We start from the raw sequence: 25,358 nt of genomic DNA on the forward strand, positions 1-25,358 counted from the left end.
AGCACTCCAATTCAGAATTAGGGATGGGTATTGATAAGATTTTATCAATATTGATGTCATTATTGATTCCACTTATCGATTCCTTATTTATACCTCTTTTAAATTTTCTGTGTACTAAAAGTAGACTTTACAGGTTTTCTGTGTCAGTAACATTTTACTGAGTCTTAAAGTAAATAAATATGAAATTGGTCACTGGATCCCTAATCTGTGGACATAAATAGAAATAAACAAAATCTGTAGTTTTTGTCAAAAGCATTTCCTTTCAGACGTTAATGGCATGAATGTCTCTCCGTACCTCTGAGCTCAGCCGGCTGCACGTCAGCATTAATATAATTTATAAAGAACGTTGGATGTCTGATTTGGGGAAGAAAAAACGTCTGTCTGTTGTAGTTTGTCTGTGTTCCAACGTTTGGAAAGAGGTGTCATTTGATTTAAAACGGTGATTCGTTTTGAAGTTATTCTGACCGGACTCTAACTTGACTCAGCAGAGAGCGGTGCAGCGTTTGGAGCTGTGCGAATGGAACAGAGGACTATTCTCATTTTTTCCCTGCAGCAAGACAAGAGTCCCAGTTAGTGACTTTAATCCACACAAAAGTGACTCATGATTGACATTTTAAAATGGCTTTGAGATGGATTAAGAAGCGGACTTGCTGCTTCTGAAAAGCAGCGAAGCAGAGAACCAATGAAGCAGTGGGTTGGAGCACTGCTTCGTTGGTTCAAGTAGAGTTGCACTGCAGAACACTTGATACCAGACCCACTGCAGGGTCTGGAATCAACGTAATGGCCCAGTCACATGGCACACAATGAATCCTGAAGGAAGGGAAAAAAGTAAAAAAAAAAATTTTAAAAAGTTACAAATCGCTGAGAAAAGGTGGACAAAAGAACTTTATCACAGAATAGCCTGCGAACAAAGAGCACAAAAGGAACGAAAGATGAACAAAATGAAACCAAAGCTAACGTTGATCTCCACGCCTTAAACAAAATGTGCCTGGACCTGCTGCTGGGGCAGTGTATGTCTGTATCTCTGGGACAGAGAGGGACAGAGGTCATTGTGCCTGAGTCCTGGAGAAACGGCAAACAGAAGTGCGTCATCCGACCCACTGTGGAGATGTGTGCGCACGTCGGTGGATCCACCTGTTCTGGTTCTTCAAAACAAAAGAGGGATCATCTCCTTCATTCATAAGACGCCTCATTTTTACACCACCACACTAACCACACACGCTAAATACTCCACCAAAACAATACACACAGCAAACATGCCAAATATTTCTCACATCTCTCAAATACCAAAACTCTAATCGCTGTCTGTACACCCGAAATACTTGTGTACTCTACGTTTTTTGTGTATCGTTGCATTTGTAGATTTGCTTGCAGCTCTGTATGTTTGCTTTTAATGTATGCGTTCTGTTGTGAGGTGCCCTTGCCGCACTCCTGCCTTCATTTTTGTTTTGTTTTGTTTTTTTACGTTGTAGAAATGTGCTTCATTCTCAAAATGGTAAACCAAACAGGGCTCAGGTTTGAAGATGTACAGCAGGACACACTGCTTCTTTGACAGGGCTGGGAACATAAGATTGTAAAGTTCAGAATCCTTCTGTCACCCCCCCACCCCCCTGCAGTCCATCTCTTGATTCGAGAGAGAGAGAGATGCAGAAAACGACTCAAACACTGGGTGTTCTGTTTTCATGTCACACCTCTGTGGATCAAAGCTGTTCACACGCGAATATCCGCTCCTGCTGAAACCTTTTCCATACTTGATGGCTCAAAGTCACGCTTCTGTAACCTGCTGCCTGGTTTGCACAAATAAAGGCACAGTTTGCTTTGATGATACAAAATAGCGCCACGGAAAAACTAGGCTGATCACGCTCCTGCAAAGCCTCCCCCCCCGCTGCAAACAAATACAAAGCCATCAATGATCACTTCTTGAAAGCCTTTGAGCTGTCAGACTGAAAGGGCCAGCAGGCTCTTCTCTCTGACCAGCACCACGGCATTACCGCAGGAGCACTTGCCCCATCATACGCAGCGGCAGAAGCCCCACACCAGCACCGCCCCGGAGGAGCTGCATCTCTCCTCCACAGCAGCGCTCAGAAACCGGCTTCTGCACTGTATGAAAACATTCAGCTGGTCGAACAAAGTCAAACTAAACACTAACGTTACAAAAACTAAGCAAACAATAAAATAACATCAAGAACGACAGCAAAACAATCAATCAATCAATTTTTTTTATATAGCGCCAAATCACAACAAACAGTTGCCCCAAGGCGCTTTATATTGTAAGGCAAGGCCATACAATAATTATGTAAAACCCCAACGGTCAAAACGACCCCCTGTGAGCAAGCACTTGGCTACAGTGGGAAGGAAAAACTCCCTTTTAACAGGAAGAAACCTCCAGCAGAACCAGGCTCAGGGAGGGGCAGTCTTCTGCTGGGACTGGTTGGGGCTGAGGGAGAGAACCGGGAAAAAGACATGCTGTGGAGGGGAGCAGAGATCGATCACTAATGATTAAATGCAGAGTGGTGCATACAGAGCAAAAAGAGAAAGAAACAGTGCATCATGGGAACCCCCCAGCAGTCTACGTCTATAGCAGCATAACTAAGGGATGGTTCAGGGTCACCTGATCCAGCCCTAACTATAAGCTTTAGCAAAAAGGAAAGTTTTAAGCCTAATCTTAAAAGTAGAGAGGGTGTCTGTCTCCCTGATCTGAATTGGGAGCTGGTTCCACAGGAGAGGAGCCTGAAAGCTGAAGGCTCTGCCTCCCATTCTACTCTTACAAACCCTAGGAACTACAAGTAAGCCTGCAGTCTGAGAGCGAAGCGCTCTATTGGGGTGATATGGTACTACGAGGTCCCTAAGATAAGATGGGACCTGATTATTCAAAACCTTATAAGTAAGAAGAAGAATTTTAAATTCTATTCTAGAATTAACAGGAAGCCAATGAAGAGAGGCCAATATGGGTGAGATATGCTCTCTCCTTCTAGTCCCCGTCAGTACTCTAGCTGCAGCATTTTGAATTAACTGAAGGCTTTTTAGGGAACTTTTAGGACAACCTGATAATAATGAATTACAATAGTCCAGCCTAGAGGAAATAAATGCATGAATTAGTTTTTCAGCATCACTCTGAGACAAGACCTTTCTGATTTTAGAGATATTGCGTAAATGCAAAAAAGCAGTCCTACATATTTGTTTAATATGCGCTTTGAATGACATATCCTGATCAAAAATGACTCCAAGATTTCTCACAGTATTACTAGAGGTCAGGGTAATGCCATCCAGAGTAAGGATCTGGTTAGACACCATGTTTCTAAGATTTGTGGGGCCAAGTACAATAACTTCAATTTTATCTGAGTTTAAAAGCAGGAAATTAGAGGTCATCCATGTCTTTATGTCTGTAAGACAATCCTGCAGTTTAGCTAATTGGTGTGTGTCCTCTGGCTTCATGGATAGATAAAGCTGGGTATCATCTGCGTAACAATGAAAATTTAAGCAATACCGTCTAATAATACTGCCTAAGGGAAGCATGTATAAAGTGAATAAAACTGGTCCTAGCACAGAACCTTGTGGAACTCCATAATTAACTTTAGTCTGTGAAGAAGATTCCCCATTTACATGAACAAATTGTAATCTATTAGACAAATATGATTCAAACCACCGCAGTGCAGTGCCTTTAATACCTATGGCATGCTCTAATCTCTGTAATAAAATTTTATGGTCAACAGTATCAAAAGCAGCACTGAGGTCTAACAGAACAAGCACAGAGATGAGTCCACTGTCCGAGGCCATAAGAAGATCATTTGTAACCTTCACTAATGCTGTTTCTGTACTATGATGAATTCTAAAACCTGATTGAAACTCTTCAAATACACCATTCCTCTGCAGATGATCAGTTAGCTGTTTTACAACTACCCTTTCAAGAATTTTTGAGAGAAAAGGAAGGTTGGAGATTGGCCTATAATTAGCTAAGATAGCTGGGTCAAGTGATGGCTTTTTAAGTAATGGCTTAATTACTGCCACCTTAAAAGCCTGTGGTACATAGCCAACTAACAAAGATAGATTGATCATATTTAAGATCGAAGCATTAAATAATGGTAGGGCTTCCTTGAGCAGCCTGGTAGGAATGGGGTCTAATAAACATGTTGATGGTTTGGATGAAGTAACTAATGAAAATAACTCAGACAAAACAATCAGAGAGAGAGAGTCTAACCAAATACCGGCATCACTGAAAGCAGCCAAAGATAACAATACGTCTTTGGGATGGTTATGAGTAATTTTTTCTCTAATAGTTAAAATTTTGTTAGCAAAGAAAGTCATGAAGTCATTACTAGTTAAAGTTAATGGAATACTCAGCTCAATAGAGCTCTGACTCTTTGTCAGCCTGGCTACAGTGCTGAAAAGAAACCTGGGGTTCTTATTTTCTTCAATTAGTGATGAGTAGAAAGATGTCCTAGCTTTACGGAGGGCTTTTTTATAGAGCAACAGACTCTTTTTCCAGGCTAAGTGAAGATCTTCTAAATTAGTGAGACGCCATTTCCTCTCCAACTTACGGGTTATCTGCTTTAAGCTACGAGTTTGTGAGTTATACCACAGAGTCAGACACTTCTGATTTAAAGCTCTCTCTTTCAGAGGAGCTACAGCATCCAAAGTTGTCTTCAATGAGGATGTAAAACTATTGACGAGATACTCTATCTCCCTTACAGAGTTTAGGTAGCTACTCTGCACTGTGTTGGTATATGGCATTAGAGAACATAAAGAAGGAATCATATCCTTAAACCTAGTTACAGCGCTTTCTGAAAGATTTCTAGTGTAATGAAACTTATTCCCCACTGCTGGGTAGTCCATCAGAGTGAATGTAAATGTTATTAAGAAATGATCAGACAGAAGGGAGTTTTCAGGGAATACTGTTAAGTCTTCTATTTCCATACCATAAGTCAGAACAAGATCTAAGATATGATTAAAGTGGTGGGTGGACTCATTTACTTTTTGAGCAAAGCCAATAGAGTCTAATAATAGATTAAATGCAGTGTTGAGGCTGTCATTCTCAGCATCTGTGTGGATGTTAAAATCGCCCACTATAATTATCTTATCTGAGCTAAGCACTAAGTCAGACAAAAGGTCTGAAAATTCACAGAGAAACTCACAGTAACGACCAGGTGGACGATAGATAATAACAAATAAAACTGGTTTTTGGGACTTCCAATTTGGATGGACAAGACTAAGAGACAAGCTTTCAAATGAATTAAAGCTCTGTCTGGGTTTTTGATTAATTAATAAGCTGGAATGGAAGATTGCTGCTAATCCTCCGCCCCGGCCCGTGCTACGAGCATTCTGACAGTTAGTGTGACTCGGGGGTGTTGACTCATTTAAACTAACATATTCATCCTGCTGTAACCAGGTTTCTGTTAGGCAGAATAAATCAATATGTTGATCAATTATTATATCATTTGCCAACAGGGACTTAGAAGAGCGAGACCTAATGTTTAATAGACCACATTTAACTGTTTTAGTCTGTGGTGCAGTTGAAGGTGCTATATTATTTTTTCTTTTTGAATTTTTATGCTTAAATAGATTTTTGCTGGTTATTGGTGGTCTGGGAGCAGGCACCGTCTCTACGGGGATGGGGTAATGAGGGGATGGCAGGGGGAGAGAAGCTGCAGAGAGGTGTGTAAGACTACAACTCTGCTTCCGGATACGGATGAACTGAGGTTTTCGGTGGCATTCGTTCGAATTGTTGAACAGTTTAAAAATCTTGATGAAGCGCCAGCTGCAGGAACAAAGCAAAGGTTAAATGATGTCAATAAAAGTCCAGATTTCTTGTTTTGTTTGGGTGTCGTTGCCCTTCGTTAAGTGCTGTGTGACTGGGCCTTAAAAAAAAAAGTCATTTTCCTGATAAAATGCCCTCAAAAACAACGGCTGCTCTGAAGGACCGATAAGGGAATTGTTAAGCAAAAAGGCTATTGATGTTGGTGGATTGAATCATTTCTTAACGATTCTCGAAAAGAACCAGTTCTCGATACCCAACCCTACTCAGAATTCAAATACAACTAGGACTGCAAGCAGTCATATACGGGCCCTCGTTCCGCGCAACCGCCTACCCAGGCCAGTGGGTGCCATTGTGACTACATGTGGGTATGTGCATGCAGGGGCAACCACTCATCACACAGTTAAAATTTTAAACAAATCACACAATGCATCAAGGAGTTATGACATGTTGATTGTTCATCCACTAGGGGGCGCTCAGTGTACAAACAGAGGGGTTGGGTGTGTTCAGGGGCCAACCGTCATCATACATGTGAAGTTTCAAGTCAGTCAGGCAAAGCATGAAGGAGTTATCATGACTTGATGTTCCATGGCAAAGGGTCAAAATGGCGGCACCATACCGGCCACACCCTTCAACATAGAGAAAAGCTTTCGATAACTTTTGGTCAGTATCATCTTTGGATGTTGTCAAAGAAATTTGAAGTGCATTGGACAAAATCCCGAGGAGTTCGTTCAAATACAAGATGTGGAAATCATTTCAACATGAGAAGAAAATTCAAAATGGCCGACTTCCTGTTTGGAGTAGACTCATGGTGCAAGAGACTTTTTTGTACGTCTATGCAAGTCACACATGTATACCAATTTTCATCTCCCTACTCCAAAAAAAACCCCTATGGGGAGGGGTTGACCTGCCCATGGGCGACGCCCCTATGAATTGTAGGAGGTTGTCATGCTTGACCTGTGTATCAATTTTCATGATATGACAAAATTAAAGCCGTCAAAAGGAAGAACGTAATTTCATGGCGAAGGGGCGATATTCGGTACGCCACCACACAGAAGCCGTTACTCGTAGGTTCACGGCGATCATCGCCTACGTTCACCAAGGTGTTCTGCATGTTTTAGAAGTGGAAGGAAGTTGATGGTGTTAAGTATGTGAAATCAGTACCTATTTAAGTATAATGTTCCATGGCGAAGGGTCAAAATGGCAGCGCCATAGTGGCCACACCCTTCGACATAAAGAAAAGCTTTCGATAACTTTTGGTCAGTATCATCTCTGGGTGATGTGTAAAAAATCTGAAGTGCATTGGACAAAATCCCTAGGAGGAGTTCATTCAAATACAACGTGGAAATCACGCCAAAATGAGAAGAAAATTCAAACTGGCCGATTTCCTGTTTGGAGTAGACCCATGGTGCAAGAGATTTTTTTGTACGTCTATGCAAGTCACACGTGTACCAATTTTCATCTCCCTACTCCAAAAAAAACCCCTATGGGGAGGGTTTTTTGAAAGTTTCAAGGGGGCGCTATTGAGGCATTTTGCCCCGCCCATGTGCGACGCCCCTATGAATTTGTAAGAGGTTGTCGTGCTCGACCTGTGTATCAATTTTCATGATGATGTGACAAAATTAAAGCCGTCAAAAGGAAGAACGTAATTTCATGGCGAATGGGCAATATTCGTCACGCCGCCACACGGCCACCGTTACTCGGAACTTCACGGCATTCATCGCCTACGTTCACCAATTTGTTCTGCATATTTTCGAAGTGGAATGAAGTTGATTGGGTTAAGTATGTGACATGAGGACCTCTTAAAGTAAAAGTAGGACCTTTCCCGCCACCACCGGGGGGCGCTATGGCGCAGGTGGGAACTTAAGATATCTAGACGTTCAGGGCAGAGCCCTCATCATGTCCAGCAAGTTTGAAGGATCTACGATGAAGTATGTGGGCGTGACAGCCATTCAAAGTGAAATGGCGTGCTCCGAAAAGCTCGCCAAAGTTTGACAACCCCTAGCAGCCACGCCTTTTGACTTAATTAGAATCTTTCGATAACTTTTGATCACCATTGTGTTGTGATGATTTTGACCAAATTTGAAGATGATCGGATGAAATCCCTAGGACGAGTTCGTTCAAATGTAAGTAGTGGAAATGGCCAAAAATGGCAAAAATTTGCTCAAAATCGAAACTTAAAATCAAAATGGCTGACTTCCTGTCGATATTTCACCATGACAGTAACAGACTTTTTCGTGCATCCTGGCATGGTAAATATGTGTACCGAATTTCGTGAGGCTACGATGAAAAAAGCCCAATGCGGAGGGGTTTTTGAAAATTTCTAGGGGGCGCTATTTCGCGATTTTTCTGCGACCATGTGCGACGCCCCCAAAATATCGAATTTCGGATCCGGCCGGACGACTTTGGAAAGTTTGAGTTTTTGAGCATGGGAAGAGGCCGAAATTTCAATTTCAAAAGTGGCAATAATAATAATAATAATAAAAAATAATAATAATAAACAGCGCAATTACAATAGGGTCCTCGTAGGACGTTACCTACTCGGGCCCTAATTATTTGTACAGCGCCAAATCACAAGTCACCCCAAGGCGTTTCACAAGAGTGTGGTCCAACCTGACCCACCCCTTAAGCCATCAGATTAGCAGCAGTGGGCGGGGAAAAAAACTCCCTCAGGTTTTTTTAGACAACAGGATTGTGCTTCCTGGGGTTTGTCTAAGTCTCTTTCTTGTTTGTTGTTTGTCCGATCAGGTTTCTATCAGATGTGCTTCAGCAACTTCCACAATCGGTTGGGCAACATGCAGGTCTTCCTGAGCTTCGGTGTTTATTACGACGGCTACCAGGACCCCACCCAGCAAAAAAAGGAAGACAAGAAGAAGAAAGAAGAAGCCAAGAAGAACCTGAACAACACGCTGAGCATCATAGAGGTAGACAGATGAAACTAGTTACACATCTCAGTCTCTGCAAAATGTCCTTCTCTTCACAGTCAGAAAGATTTAAGAACAGATTTAACAGGATTTCTTGTGAAAATAATTAGTAAATGTTTGACTTCATGATGAACATTATTGTAGAAACTGAGCTACAAAGTTCCAATGAAGCAGTTTTTTTTCTCTTTCTTCTTCTGACTCCAGCGATGTTTTTTTTTTAAGCATCATATCATGATGTCCTTTAAGTTAGACGGTGCGCTACAGTTTTCACAGTCCTGTAGGTCTTTAAAATCCTGACTGCAGCACTTGAGAAGCTGAGTGAAGATTCAGAGTGTCTGGGTCTGAAATGGTCCTGGTCCAAGACCAACATTCTTGGACCCGACCATCAGAAGTGTCTCTGTATGTGGTGAAGGTATCGAACTTGTAGAGACTTTCACTGATCTCAGCAGGGATGTTCATGTCTCTGTGTCCTTGGTCTTTCGGATTGAGAGACGCCTGTGAAGATCTCATGGAGTAATGAGGTTGCTGGACAGATGTCACAATAATATCTTTGTAAGAAAGTGAATGTCCACGTCTTTAGGGTCCTGGTGCTTCCTGTCCTACTGTCTGATTGTGAGACTTGGACTCTAACCGGTGACCTAAGGTGGCGACTGGATGTCTTTGGTACCAGGTCTCTTCAGAGCATCTTTGGGTACCACTGGAACGACTTCGTATCATGTGAACGGTTTCTTGTGGAGACTCGGATGAGGTGGATAACTAACACTGTGATCAAGCGACAGCTTCAGTGTTTTGGTCATGTTAGGGTTAGGGTGACTGTTTACGACCCAAAGTGGTCCTGTGGTGTCGTGGATCCAGAAAAGCGCAGCACCGACATTGTCCCAGACTTGATTTGAGCAGTAATTAAAGGTTTTTTAATATATTTGACTTGCAGTGTTTAAAAATAAACAGTTTGTGATTAAAAACATATATATTTACCTCCAGCAGGAGGGCGGAGCCTATGAGACCACGCCTCCCTGTGTGATGACATGACAAATTAAATGTGTGTGGAGATGATCTTTGGGTCATTGAAGGGTGGAATTAGTTTTGACTGATTCTCGTTTGAGGTGTTTAGTTGGCGTTGGCTGTCACTGTAACAGTAATTAAAGGATGTTTTTTTTAATGATTGTAGCGTCATAATGATGATGACGATTCAGCCGGTCTGAAACATGAGTCCCACAGCAGGAACCTGCCTTCTGAGCTGGATGAGACCTCTGGTCTGGTGGACGGAGGCTTGTGTGGTGATGCTTTGGGGCTGACACACATCAAACATGGATCCCGCCCACATTCAGCAGATGCACCTCAAACTGTAATGTGGTAGTAATAACTGTAGTATCAGCAATACTTGTAGTGGTACCAAGTGTCAGTGAGTATGAACCGGTGCAGCGCATCGCTGCACTTCAGTCTCCAGGACACGTTGGCTCCTGGATGGCAGATGACAGTCTGTCCTCTTGTTTCTAAAGGACCCAGATGTGGGCGTGTCCTTGACTTTGTCCACTTGCTGCGGTCCTGAACGCTGAGACGCCTTTGTGCTAGATCATGACCAGAGAAATGCACCACATGGCCAAATGTCACAGTGATGTTCCCTCTTGGTGTCAGTGATCCGAGGCTCACTGAGTAACTTTGTTTCACACAGTTGTTCCAGTAGGACTGAAGGATCCTCCACAGGGACCTGGTACCAAAGACAACCAGTCTGAAACTGAAGTTTGTCCTTCGTTTGTAGCAGTACTATGATCTGTCTCTGTCTTCTTGTTGCAGGAGGCAACACACAGAGTCGACTACCGTGTTTTCCACATGTTCCGGTACTACAGCGTGGGACGGATGAGTAAGAGCGCTGACTACTACCTGCTGGTGTCCAACTCGCAGTACATCACGTGGTGGTCGGCGGCTTTGAGCCTCCTTATTGTCACCTCAGGCTGCCTGCAGCTGTTCTTCCTCAAAAGACTCTTCATCACGAAGACGAGTGCAGAAAAGCTTCGCTGCTGAGACGCCATCCGGCTCCTGGAATCCAATGTGAAGAAAAAAACCCACCAACGAATCCAATGTGAAGAAAAAAAAACCACCACTGAATCCAACATGAATTTGGGGGGGAACCTCCACAGAATCCAACATGAATTGGGGGGGGGGGGGGAACCCTCCACTGAATCCAACATGAATTGGGGGGGAAAAAAAACCCTCCACTGAATCCAACATGAATTGGGGGGGGAAAAAACCCCTCCACTGAATCCAACATGAATTGGGGGGGGAAAAAAACCCTCCACCGAATCCAACATGAATTGGGGGGGGAAAAACCTCCACCGAATCCAACATGAATTGGGGGGAAAAAAAACCCTCCACTGAATCCAACATGAACTGGGGGGGGGAAAAACCCTCCACCGAATCCAACATGAATTGGGGGGAAAAAAAAACATCCACTGAATCCAACATGAATTGGGGGGGGGGAAAAACCCTCCACCGAATCCAACATGAATTGGGGGGGAAAAAAAACCTCCACTGAATCCAACATGAATTGGGGGGAAAAAAAAACCCTCCACTGAATCCAACATGAATTGGGGGGGGGAAAAACCCTCCACCGAATCCAACATGAATTGGGGGGGGAAAAAAAACCCTCCACTGAATCCAACATGAATTGGGGGGGGAAAAAACCCCTCCACTGAATCCAACATGAATTGGGGGGGAAAAAAACCCCTCCACTGAATCCAACATGAATTGGGGGGGGAAAAAACCCTCCACCGAATCCAACATGAATTGGGGGGGGAAAAAACCTCCACCGAATCCAACATGAATTGGGGGGAAAAAAAAACCTCCACTGAATCCAACATGAACTGGGGGGGGGGAAAACCCTCCACCGAATCCAACATGAATTGGGGGGAAAAAAAAAACATCCACTGAATCCAACATGAATTGGGGGGGGGGGAAAACCCTCCACCGAATCCAACATGAATTGGGGGGGAAAAAAAACCTCCACTGAATCCAACATGAATTGGGGGGAAAAAAAAACCTCCACTGAATCCAACATGAATTGGGGGGGGGAAAACCCTCCACCGAATCCAACATGAATTGGGGGGGGAAAAAAACCCTCCACTGAATCCAACATGAATTGGGGGGAAAAAAAAACCTCCACCGAATCCAACATGAATTGGGGGGAAAAAAAACCTCCACCGAATCCAACATGAATGGGGAAGAAAAAAAAACCCTCCACCGAATCCAACATGAATTTGGAAGAAAAAAAAACCCCTCCCCTGAATCCAACATGAATGGGGAAGAAAAAAAAACCCTCCACCGAATCCAACATGAATGGGGAAGAAAAAAAACCCTCCACCGAATCCAACATGAATGGGGAAGAAAAAAAAACCCTCCACCGAATCCAACATGAATTTGGAAGAAAAAAAACCCCTCCCCTGAATCCAACATGAATGGGGAAGAAAAACCCTCCACTGAATCCAACATGAATTTGGAAGAAAGAAAAACCCTCCACTGAATCCAACATGAATTTGGAAGAAAAAAAAAAACCCTCCCCTGAATCCAACATGAATTTGGAAGAGAAAAAAAAACCCTCCCCTGAATCCAACATGAATTTGGAAGAGAAAAAAAAACCCTCCACTGAATCCAACATGAATGTGGAAGAAAAAAAAAAACCTCCACTGAATCCAACATGAATGGGGAAGAAAAAAAAAACCCTCCCCTGAATCCAACATGAATTTGGAAGAAAAAAAAAAACCCTCCCCTGAATCCAACATGAATGGGGAAGAAAAAAAAAACCCTCCCCTGAATCCAACATGAATGGGGAAGAAATAAAACCCTCCACCGAATCCAACATGAATGGGGAAGAAATAAAACCCTCCACCGAATCCAACATGAATGGGGAAGAAAAAAAACCCTCCACCGAATCCAACATGAATGGGGAAGAAAAAAAAACCCTCCACCGAATCCAACATGAATGGGGAAGGAAAAAAAAACCCTCCACCGAATCCAACATGAATGGGGAAGGAAAAAAAAACCTCCACCGAATCCAACATGAATGGGGAAGGAAAAAAAAACCCTCCACCGAATCCAACATGAATGGGGAAGGGAAAAAAAACCTCCACTGAATCCAACATGAATTTGGAAGAAAAAAAAAAACCCTCCACTGAATCCAACATGAATGGGGAAGAAAAAAAAAACCCTCCACTGAATCCAACATGAATGGGGAAGAAAAAAAAACCCTCCACTGAATCCAACATGAATGGGGAAGAAAAAAAAACCTCCACTGAATCCAACATGAATGGGGAAGAAAAAAAAACCCTCCACTGAATCCAACATGAATGGGGAAGAAAGAAAAACCCTCCACTGAATCCAACATGAATGGGGAAGAAAAAAAAAACCCTCCCCTGAATCCAACATGAATTTGGAAGAAAAAAAAAAACCCTCCACTGAATCCAACATGAATGGGGAAGAAAAAAAAAACCTCCACCGAATCCAACATGAATGGGGAAGAAAAAAAAAAACCTCCACCGAATCCAACATGAATTTGGAAGAAAAAAAAAAACCCTCCCCTGAATCCAACATGAATGGGGAAGAAAAAAAAACCCTCCCCTGAATCCAACATGAATGGGGAAGAAAAAAAAACCCTCCCCTGAATCCAACATGAATGGGGAAGAAAAAAAAACCCTCCCCTGAATCCAACATGAATTTGGAAGAAAAAAAACCCTCCACCGAATCCAACATGAATGGGGAAGAAAAAAAACCCTCCACCGAATCCAACATGAATGGGGAAGAAAAAAAAACCCTCCACCGAATCCAACATGAATGGGAAGGAAAAAAAAACCTCCACCGAATCCAACATGAATGGGGAAGGAAAAAAAACCCTCCACCGAATCCAACATGAATGGGGATGGAAAAAAACCCCTCCACCGAATCCAACATGAATGGGGAAGGAAAAAAACCCTCCACCGAATCCAACATGAATGGGGAAGGGAAAAAAAAACCCTCCACCGAATCCAACATGAATGGGGAAGGGAAAAAAAAACCCTCCACCGAATCCAACATGAATGGGGAAGGAAAAAAAAACCCTCCACCGAATCCAACATGAATGGGGAAGGAAAAAAAAACCCTCCACCGAATCCAACATGAATGGGGAAGGAAAAAAAACCCTCCACCGAATCCAACATGAATGGGGAAGGAAAAAAAACCCTCCACCGAATCCAACATGAATGGGGAAGGAAAAAAACCCTCCACCGAATCCAACATGAATGGGGAAGGAAAAAAAAACCCTCCACCGAATCCAACATGAATGGGGAAGGAAAAAAAAAACCCTCCACCGAATCCAACATGAATGGGGAAGGAAAAAAAAACCCTCCACCGAATCCAACATGAATGGGGAAGGAAAAAAACCCTCCACCGAATCCAACATGAATGGGGAAGGGAAAAAAACCCTCCACCGAATCCAACATGAATGGGGAAGGGAAAAAAACCCTCCACCGAATCCAACATGAATGGGGAAGGAAAAAAAAACCTCCACCGAATCCAACATGAATGGGGAAGGAAAAAAAACCCTCCACCGAATCCAACATGAATGGGGAAGGAAAAAAAAACCTCCACCGAATCCAACATGAATATGGAAGGAAAAAAAAACCCTCCACCGAATCCAACATGAATGGGGAAGGAAAAAAAAACCCTCCACCGAATCCAACATGAATGGGGAAGGAAAAAAAAACCCTCCACCGAATCCAACATGAATGGGGAAGAAAAAAAAAACCCTCCACTGAATCCAACATGAATATGGAAGGAAAAAAAAACCCTCCACTGAATCCAACATGAATGGGGAAGGAAAAAAAAACCTCCACCGAATCCAACATGAATGGGGAAGGAAAAAAAAAACCTCCACTGAATCCAACATGAATATGGAAGAAAAAAAAAACCCTCCACTGAATCCAACATGAATATGGAAGAAAAAAAAAAACCCTCCACTGAATCCAACATGAATATGGAAGAAAAAAAAAAAACCCTCCACTGAATCCAACATGAATATGGAAGAAAAAAAAAAACCCTCCACTGAATCCAACATGAATATGGAAGAAAAAAAAAACCCTCCACCGAATCCAACATGAATTTGGAAGAAAAAAAAAAACCTCCACTGAATCCAACATGAATGGGTTTGGACAAACGAATCGGTCCGAACAAATGCTGTAAGAAAAAAACAAAACAAAAAAACACTGGTATCTTTTGAGTAATTACCTCCTGTGTGCAGATCTTCATGTTGGCGGAGATTCAGCTGACCTCAGTTCAGTTATTGAAGCTTTAGAAAGATTCATCTTAACATTTCTACAATTCAACATATTGAGTTCACACAGCCGATAGCTTCAGCTGTTATCTTTGAATGAACACATTATTTACTAAAAGCATTTCCTGTGTTTTGTTCAAAACTTTTAATTTTGTATGTCAAACCATAAACGAACTAAAATCAAATAAAAAGTTCATCCTTCCACTAAGACCACATAGTGCTTTTCAATGCAGCATGATGATTTTATTACATCCGCTAAGGACGTAATAAAATCATCTGCGTTTTTTATTTCTGTCTGTTAGGATTACATCAAAACTACTGCACGGATTTTGATAAAAATTATTTGACACAGATATTAGACCACGGAAGACTCCACTGAATTTCTTAGGTGACTCGGATCCAGATTGATGGATGTCAGAAATCTCTGATTGCTCTTGTTTATATATTTATTTTCCAGTAATTTCCTAAAATAATAATAATCTCTTTCAGGTAAAATTCAACCCCCTCTCAACCAAAAAAGAAAGAAAGAAAAAAGTTGAATCAAACTTATTTCTGCTCATATGTGTATGCCTGCTAAATTTTCAGGTGATAAATGTAAACGTTAAAAATGTCGAACTTTCTGCTTCCTATCAAAAGTCTGGCAGCAGCATTTTGAACCAGTTGGAGAGCCCTAAACGCATGGATCAGGGTCTCAGCATCAGCCATAGACGGGATGGGACGAATCTTCGTTGTATTTCGCAGGTGGAAGAAAGCAGTCCTCAGAATATTTCTAATGTGGAGGTCAAAGGACAACGAAGGATCAAAAATTACTCCAAGGATCCTCACTTTGTCAGTATGATGTATGACACACGAGCCTAGGCTGAGCGTTAACTGGTCAAATTGATGCCGATGTCTCATTGGACCAAGAACCATCATTTCAGTCTTATCAGTTTAAAAGTAGGAAGTTTCTAGACATCCAGCTTCTCACTGATGCAAGGCAATCTTCTAAGGATTTTATGTGCATGAGATTACCAGCAGTTATCGGCATGTATAACTGAGTATCATCAGCATAGTAGTGAAAGGTAATCCCAAAACGCTGCAATATGTGCCCAAGGGGTGCTATATAAAGGGAGAAAAGCAGGGGGCCTAAAACAGACCTAAGATTATTCTCAGTAAGATAGTCCACAAGCTACCATTAAACCACTTTTTCCAGAATTTGAGAGCAAAATGATAGATTTGATATCGGCCTATAGTTTTTCAATACACTCTGGTCAAGATTAGATTTCTTAAGTAATGGTTTAATCACTGCAGATTTTAAATATTTGGGAACAGATCCAAAGGTTAATGACAGATTAATAATTTCCAGCCCAGTCAGCCCAAGAGTGGGCCACAGGTCCTTACAGTTTTGTTGGTATAGGATCAAATAAACAGGTTGTGCTTTTTGTAGATGTTATGAGTTTTGTCAGCATGCCTAGAAAGATACTATCAAATTCTGTAAATCTAGGTGAGGTGTCAGTGATGACACCCACTGTAGGCACTCGTGAATGCTTATACTCGAGTAGCATCTCGCCACGTGAGGTGGAATACTTCTTGTTTTAAACTGCGCCATTTTTGCTCTATAGACCTCTAGACTTATGATTGGGGCCATGTAAGTGATCATTGAACCAAGGCAAGTGTGTTTTTGTGTGTGTGGGGGTGGCGTGGTTTTAACTAAGGTGGTGCAGTCATGTCGAGTGTAGTTTTGAGCGCTGAGTTTAAACTGTCCACAAGACTGTCTACTGATTGGACATTTTCCAAATGTGAAGCTAAGACAGCGATGGGACGGTAGTTCATTTCATTGAAGCTGTCCTCAAATGGAGGAAGATCTCACACAGGGAGCAGAGACCCAAACAGGCCTGTACAAAGATGAGGAAGGAGTGAGGATGGATTTTGTTGTAACATTTGTCAGTTGAGAACATGTTCTTTATGGAGGAGCCATTTGTATCCTACCTGCTTATTGGTCCACAGAACTTTCTCTAGGTCACGTGTTTCCTGCTGTTTTTCCACAACCACACTGGTCTCTGCAGTATCCCGAGTCTCAATGAAAATCAGTTTGCTCCTCTGGATGGTTCCCAGGATGCCCTCCTCACACCAAGACACCACAAGCTAAATGCCATCGGGGAGGACTGGAGACATCTGTCCGCCCGGGGGAGGGGGACCGGAGACGTCTCAAGAGTTGGTTGCCACAATCATCTTGTTTTAAGCTTTGAACTCTTAAGTGTCGCGATCATTTGAAACTGCCAACGAGAAGAGGACCGAGGCAGGTCCATGGCAGTCATGGTAAGTATTTCCATGGTAACAGGACAGCAATGAAGTGTTTTGGGACGATGTCCGGTGGTGTGAGTCCCAGATGTGATTTTGTAGACTGAAATCTGAAATGTTTGATGGCTAACGCTGTGATCCCAGAATTCATAGCTTGTTCTCATGGGAACATTGAAACTGTTTTCATGATTTCTTTACTTCATTCAGGGATCACCACCGTGTCCGTAGGTGGGTGTGGCCCACCAACCTGCCTGCCAGCACCAGGGCTGGTCCACGTGTTCAACAGCGGAACAGAAAAACCTGAAACACTTTCATTTTCTTTTAGCTTTCACACCTGAACTCGATCATCAGCTTGGAGCTCCGTCACTCTGCAGGTAAATATAATTTATCAGTTATCACATATTTAAAAAAATAAAACTTTAAAAAAAAATTAACTATTAATAATTAGAATCCCAAATATATATTTAAAAACTACTTAGTGAAATCCAAACTACTGCCATATAAATTAAATGTTTGAAATGAGTGTTATTTTATAGTTTCTGATTGAATTTCTGTTTATGTTCAAATAAAAGTCAAGATGTTTCACATCACAGCCTTTGTGAAATGTACATTGAGTTTAAAAAAAGGCTAAAGTAAATCCACTGTGACGGTCTTTATAGGTGCTGTTTGAGGTTTCATTTAGAGATATGAAAATTTCAAACAGTGATTTTAAAGGACATTTTATTTGACCATAGTACCAAAATCAAAAAAGTTGAAGTTATCTGAATTGTTCTTTCATATAAAACCTCAGAAGAAAAAAGGTTTGTCTGAGATATGCAGAATTTAAACTCCACCCATTTGAGGCTGTAAGCACAGCTGATTGGTCTGCGTGAGGAGTGGGTGTGGCTGCCGCGTCATTTTTTGGAAATTAAACATTTGCAGGAAACCCGCCCCCTGTGATGTCACTAAGGTTGTTTTGCTTGTTCTGTGGATTCCTTAGTGTTTTGTCTTGTTTCTGTCTGGATGAGAACTTGTTTGGCAGGATTCCATTTGCTTCTGTGATGTCGCAAAAACATTCAGATTATGGATTCACATCTGGTGAACTTTCAGGCACCAGATTATTCACAAAAGCAACATTGTTTTACTGCCACCTGCTGGATGGAGTAGACTAAACAAGGGAGTGGGATATAAACAGATTTTAACCAGAATATGACCAGAAATAAAAGATAGAAGGTGTGGCTGGGGGTGTGGTCAAAACGCTTGCTCTGCACTGTGAGTTAGTGATGGCCAACTCCACACATGTACTACTGGGAGGTTTTGAAACCTTTGAATCACCTGTGTTTTCAGTATTGTTCTGGAATCTAAATGAAAAGGAAGACCTGCTAAACCCCGACACCTGCTGGACGGTATAGGAATGTGCGTCCATATAAAATTATGAACTTCACATTTAAAGGTACTATGAATTATTTTTGCACTGACTGACTCCACAAACCTCCATCCTCTGCATTGAGCAGAAGGAACAGCGAGTAGCGCCTCATTATAGCGGCTGCAGCCTCCAGCTTTTGGGGTATGTGGCTCTGCTGCAGAGCTCCACAAGCATTGATCAGGTTTCTTTTTCTCCCTCCTTCCCCCAGCGTGTCATGGAGTACGTCGGAAGAATCTCAAACTTATCTAAGAGCATTTCCTGGATGTTGGATGAAGTGAAGTGCAAACAAAAGTCCAGCCGCTGTGTTGCTCAGCGAGCCAGAGCCCTGGAGGAGCTGGTTCAGGCCATCGTTCACACCGGCAACACCTCCGGCACCGTGAGCCGGGCTCTCCAGGACCTCTACCTCACGTTGAACATGGCTCATGATCTGGTGAAGGACTGCACTAAGACCAGAGTCCCACCAAACCCGCTGAAGCTCAAACGGGACTTCAAGAGTGTGAACAAGCAGCTCAACAACGCCTTCCAGGTAGAACTTGACATCCATGTTTAGTTTGGTGGCTGAGGATGGCCGGAACGTTTTCAGGAGAATAAACTGAAAATCTGGTTCACTTTGTTCTGACAGGTTCTGTCTGTAGCTCTGGAGGTCCATCAGGGGAGTTCTGTGGGCAGCGTGTTTGATTCCTGGGAGCTGGATGATGATGATGATGATGATGAGTGGGACGGTACGATGGCCCTGTACGGCGCCGCCGCTCCACAGAGGACGATGCCCACCGCTGCTTTCTATGCAGCCAGGATGGTTGTGGAAGATGGCAACATACTGGTTGACGAGACTTACTTTATCCAACAGTGATTTGATCAACTCATTTATTTACGCTCGCTGTCACGATATGTGATGCAAAGGTCACGGAGGATCTGGAATAATCACGCGCTGTTTTCTCGTTATACGTAATGCGACGTATTGCTGCGCAACACTGTGCGTGAAATCACTGGAAGAGTTCCGGTTTGTGTTTGCAACATTAACATTTCCAATCTTTCAGGAATACGATCCAAAGTTCGTCAAATCTTCACAGACTGTCAGAAAACAGTCGGTCATCATTCTTTAGTCTGTTGTTGTTGGAACACGCACAGCGTAACAATTACAGCACCAAATCCGAACTCATCCAGCGATTTCACGCACTGTTGTGTTGTGAAACATAGAATTATGGGTAATGACAAAAGACCAAATACCAAAAGTCCAAAATGTTGCAGCTCAGGAATGAAAGACATTCAAGGTGAAAATGAGGAGTTCAGATGCAAAACCCAGTAAGTATTTTTTTTTTTTTAATGGAGAAAAATGCAGCTGGAAATGGAGATTTAAAGGAAACCATATTCAGAAATGCACAGACTTGAATCAATAAAAGGAAATCAGTTTGTTCAAATTCCTTCGTATTTTGCACACTGATGGTCGTCTTGACAGTCAAGTACATGTTGGCCTCAACTAAAAATTTCTGGTTTTGGAGATACTAGATTTTGCATCTGAACTCTTCAAATGTAAAAGTGTCATTCTGCAGATGGGTGGAAGCACAAAGAGTCACATGACCCTGTTCACCACTGTTGCGTAATAAAGTCAATAAGTCGCAGGTTTTTCTCACAGTTATGAGACATATTATTTAAAATGCAGTCAACAGGCAAACCTCTTCTTCCATCAATAAAATAAATAAATTTTGCATTTTAAAGAAGAATCTGATGTGGATTTTATCATGCAGGAAAATATTCATGTTTATTTTCTCTGAGCAAATAATCTGATGTTTATTTGGGGATTTTTCTCATGTCTGGTTTTAAATTAGTGAGAAACCTTTTGAAACCAAAAAGAGTCAGATGTTTGATTAATGATGATGATAATCCTCATTGATGCTGTGATATTAATATCAGCAAGGGTTATTATTATTATTAATCATGTTTGTTCAGTCTCAAAACAACAATACTAATAATCTGCATTAAGGAGGTTATGTTTTCACCCCTGTTTATGTTTGTCTCTTTTTGAACAGGAATTTTTCATATGTCATGAATTTTTTTTTTTTTTTTTTTTTTTGAGATTTCATATCCTGATGGGCAAGAACTGATTCAATTTTCAGGATCAAAGGGCAAAGAAAAATCTTGGAAAAATCCCTCTCCTTTAACATTGAATTTTCAAAAATTCATAACTCAAAGATAAAATTTCTTTAACATTTGAGAGTGTTATGTCAGATCATATCCTTTATCACCTGACAAAGTTTGATCTGGATCTGATCCGGATTGTGGATTTGTGGACATTTGAATTTGATATTGAAAAGTCCATTTGATGTATATTTAGGGAATAACCCTGTTGTGTCTGATTTACATACATTCATGCTGGTTATACGGCCGCAAAATGAGCTTTACCGGCGACGCGTTAGTGGAGCCTTGTAAAACGGATCATTTGGTCGGCGATGCTTACCGTCGAGGCAGTGTCGCTGCAACAGCAGTCATGGCGTGGAGTAATTCATCAAATGTGAAACAGTAATTCTGTATCAGAATCCATACCAGTGCTTCTGTATGGTTGCTTAAATTCACAGATTTCGACATCATCGTCGGTACGCGACTTTCTCTCGCTCTCTGCTAACAGCTCCATTATTGACAATAGCGTAGCAGCGCGTGCGGCCATTTAGGGCACGGAGTAATACATCCAAATGTGAAATGGTCAAGTACGTTGCAAAGTGACACCTGATATTATACGGTCTGAAATCTCACACGATTAACCAATCAGATTTGTGGAACAAATGTAATTGGATTAGAATTTGCATTACATCTCAAGCAAATATGTCTCAATCACTCTCATTTGTGACAATGAGGTGCAACCTGGCACTCTCAATGAACAGACTAAGTTTAATCTGCATCTGATCCATATTTTGGATTTATCAGATATTTGATTTTAACATTGAAAAGCCCTTTTGATCCACACTGAACAAAAATATTACGCAACACTTTTGTTTTTACCCCCATTTTTTATGAGCTGAACTCAAAAGACCTAAAACAGTTTCTACCTACACAAAGGACCTGTTTCTCTCAAATATTAACAAATCTGTCTAAATCTGTTAGTGAGCACTTCTTTGCTGAGATAATCCGTCCCACCTCACAAGGGTGGCATATTAAGATGCTGATTAAACAGCATGATTACTTCACAGGTGTGCCTTAGGCTGGCCACAATAAAAGGCCACTCTGAAATGTGCAGTTTTGCTTTATTTGGGGGGGAGGGGGGTCAGAAAACCAGTCAGTATCTGGTATGACCACCATTCACCTCACACAGTGCGACACATCTTCACATAGAGTTGATCAGCAGCCAGACGCCATAGAATGTGAGCATTTTCTCACTTGTCGGTTACGACCACAAACTGCAGTCAAGTCGACACCCCAATGAGGACAACGAGCAGCAGATGAGCTTCCCTGAAACGTTTTTTGACAGTTTGTGCAGAAATTTTTGGGTTCTGCAAACTGATTGTTACAGCAGCTGTCCAGGTGGCTGGTCTCAGACGATGTTGGAGGTGAACATGCTGGATGTGGAGGTCCTGGGCTGGTGCAGTTATAAATAACCTTTATTTAACCAGGTACAATTCCATTAAGATCGACAAGGATCAACTGGGCAAGAAAGGCAGCAGCACATGTCATAGTAAACATCATTTGTGATAAATAAAATGGATGGATGGATGAATGAGCTTCATTGTCATTACAAGTGCAACAACAACGAGATTACGTCCACACTCAAGTTACACAATTAGTCCACAATTATTACTTGTTTGCCGTAATAATGGGACAGAATTAAGACAATACATATACATTTGACATTGTTTATGTGCACTAAACTTGAAACGGTCCCTTTTTCGAATTGAGGTGATGTGAGTGTGTGAAAGCTGCAGCAACAGGAGTCGTGCCGCCGCTAGCTTGGGGGGAACGGGGACCTGTCGCAGCTAAAACTGCACAGCCACCGGAGGAGAGTAGGGGTGGCGTGAGCGGTGTTATCCAATGTTATCCAGTTTGCGTCTGAGTTCAAAGGTTAACGTAGCCTGAGAATTCATCGCCTTGCCCAAATCATTAATCATGACGGACAAGCAAGGAGTCATGGTTTGGCAGCAGCCGTCTTGCCAGTCTTCTGGTAGGTCAGGGCAGCACATAAGCCAATAAGTACCAGCCCTCCTATGAAACCAAATATGAATAAATCCTCAACGTCCTCCACAGAGAATGGCACAAAGCATGCGACATGATAAATAAAATACCTTAATCTTGGTCATAAAAACATAGCACATGAGCTAAAGTCTCAGATTTGGATCAGAAACATAGGCATGATCTCATAAAATAGACCAGACTGGTTACACGTGGTTTGGAGTTGAGTGGTTGGATGTACTGCCAAATTCTCTCAAATGCCTTTGGAGATTGCTTACAGAGGAGAAATTAAGATTCAATTCACGGGCTCTGGTGGACATTGCTTCATTTCATTTCATTTATATAGCGCCAAACCACAGCAAAACTGCCTCAAGATGCTTCACACAAGTAAGGTCTAACCTTACCAACCCCCAGAGCAACAGTGGTAAGGAAAAATCCTGAGGATTTAAGGAAGAAACCTCAAGCAAACCAGACTGAGGGGTGATCCTCTGCTTGGGCCTTGATACAGACATAAATTATAAAACGAATATACAGGAAATGCTGTTAGTGCACAGTACAGGAGGGTTTCACCACACCCATCTCTGGATGGAGCCGCACCTCAAACAGAAAAAACAGAATCAGGCATCAGAAAGACAAGAAATATAGTATAATTTGTCAGCATTAACAAGAAAAACAGAAGAAATACTAAGGTGATCGCCGGCCACTAGCCCTAAACTTCACTAAAAGACCCAGAATTTAGATACAGTTGAGGCCGTGGCACGCTCCGTTTACTAATACAATGAATTACAAGAGTAAAAAGCATAGAACTACAGTAGTGTTCAGAATAATAGTAGTGCTATGTGACTAAAAAGATTAATCCAGGTTTTGAGTATATTTCTTATTGTTACATGGGAAACAAGGTACCAGTAGATTCAGTAGATTCTCACAAATCCAACAAGACCAAGCATTCATGATATGCACACTCTTAAGGCTATGAAATTGGGCTATTAGTAAAAAAACAAAAAAAAAAGGGGGAAAAGAAAGTAGAAAACGTGAGCCCAGTTGATGCTGATGTCTCACTGGACCAAGAACCATCATTTCAGTCTTATCAGAGTTTAAAAGTAGGAAATTGTGAGACATCCAGCTTCTCACTGATGCAAGGCAATCTTCTAAGGATTTTATGTGGATGAGATCACCAGCAGTTACTGGCATTTATAAATCAAATCAATTTTATTTTATTTTATTCATAATTATTGTATGGCTTTGCCTTACAATATGGAGAGCCTTGGGGCAACTGTTTGTGATTTGGCGCTATATAAGAAAAAAGTTGATTGATTGATTGATTGATTGATTTATATAGCACCAAATTACAACAAACAGTTGCCCCAAGGCGCCTTATATTGTAAGGCAAGGCCATACAATAATTACAGAAAAACACCAACGGTCAAAACGACCCCCTGTGAGCAAGCACTTGGCAACAGTGGGAAGGAAAAACTCCCTTTTAACAGGAAGAAACCTCCAGCAGAACCAGGCTCAGGGAGGGGCAGTCTTCTGCTGGGACTGGTTGGGGCTGAGGGAGAGAACCAGGAAAAAGACATGCTGTGGAGGGGAGCAGAGATCAATCACTAATGATTAAATGCAGAGTGGTGCATACAGAGCAAAAAGAGAAAGAAACACTCAGTGCATCATGGGAACCCCCCAGCAGTCTAAGTCTATAGCAGCATAACTAAGGGATGGTTCAGGGTCACCTGATCCAGCCCTAACTATAAGCTTTAGCAAAAAGGAAAGTTTTAAGCCTAATCTTAAAAGTAGAGAGGGTGTCTGTCTCCCTGATCTGAATTGGGAGCTGGTTCCACAGGAGAGGAGCCTGAAAGCTGAAGGCTCTGCCTCCCATTCTACTCTTACAAACCCTAGGAACTACAAGTAAGCCTGCAGTCTGAGAGCGAAGCGCTCTATTGGGGTGATATGGTACTATGAGGTCCCTAAGAAAAGATGGGACCTGATTATTCAAAACCTTATAAGTAAGAAGAAGAATTTTAAATTCTATTCTAGAATTAACAGGAAGCCAATGAAGAGAGGCCAATATGGGTGAGATATGCTCTCTCCTTCTAGTCCCCGTCAGTACTCTAGCTGCAGCATTTTGAATTAACTGAAGGCTTTTCAGGGAACTTTTAGGACAACCTGATAATAATGAATTACAATAGTCCAGCCTAGAGGAAACAAATGCATGAATTAGTTTTTCAGCATCACTCTGAGACAAGACCTTTCTAATTTTAGAGATATTGCGCAAATGCAAAAAAGCAGTCCTACATATTTGTTTAATATGCGCATTGAATGACATATCCTGATCAAAAATGACTCCAAGATTTCTCACAGTATTACTGGAGGTCAGGGTAATGCCATCCAGAGTAAGGATCTGGTTAGACACCATGTTTCTAAGATTTGTGGGGCCAAGTACAATAAGTTCAGTTTTATCTGAGTTTAAAAGCAGGAAATTAGAGGTCATCCATGTCTTTATGTCTGTAAGACAATCCTGCAGTTTAGCTAATTGGTGTGTGTCCTTTG

The 25,358-nt window shown here is 41.9% G+C and overlaps 1 protein-coding gene across 1 annotated transcript in view; it reads left to right on the forward strand.

Moving 5' to 3' along the window:
- The window catches only part of tmed6 (transmembrane p24 trafficking protein 6), a 17,856-nt gene extending 7,096 nt beyond the window's left edge, over nucleotides 1-10,760 (forward strand). The window contains exons 3-4 of the mRNA XM_034177309.1: nucleotides 8,501-8,676; nucleotides 10,471-10,760. Coding sequence (XP_034033200.1) covers nucleotides 8,501-8,676; nucleotides 10,471-10,698 — 404 coding nt within the window. The 3' untranslated portion in view covers nucleotides 10,699-10,760. The remainder of the gene's footprint in view (nucleotides 1-8,500; nucleotides 8,677-10,470) is intronic.
- Nucleotides 10,761-25,358: the final 14,598 nt, after the last annotated feature.

Source organism: Thalassophryne amazonica, chromosome 8 (assembly GCF_902500255.1).
Source record: "Thalassophryne amazonica chromosome 8, fThaAma1.1, whole genome shotgun sequence".
NCBI classification, from domain to species: domain Eukaryota; kingdom Metazoa; phylum Chordata; class Actinopteri; order Batrachoidiformes; family Batrachoididae; genus Thalassophryne; species Thalassophryne amazonica.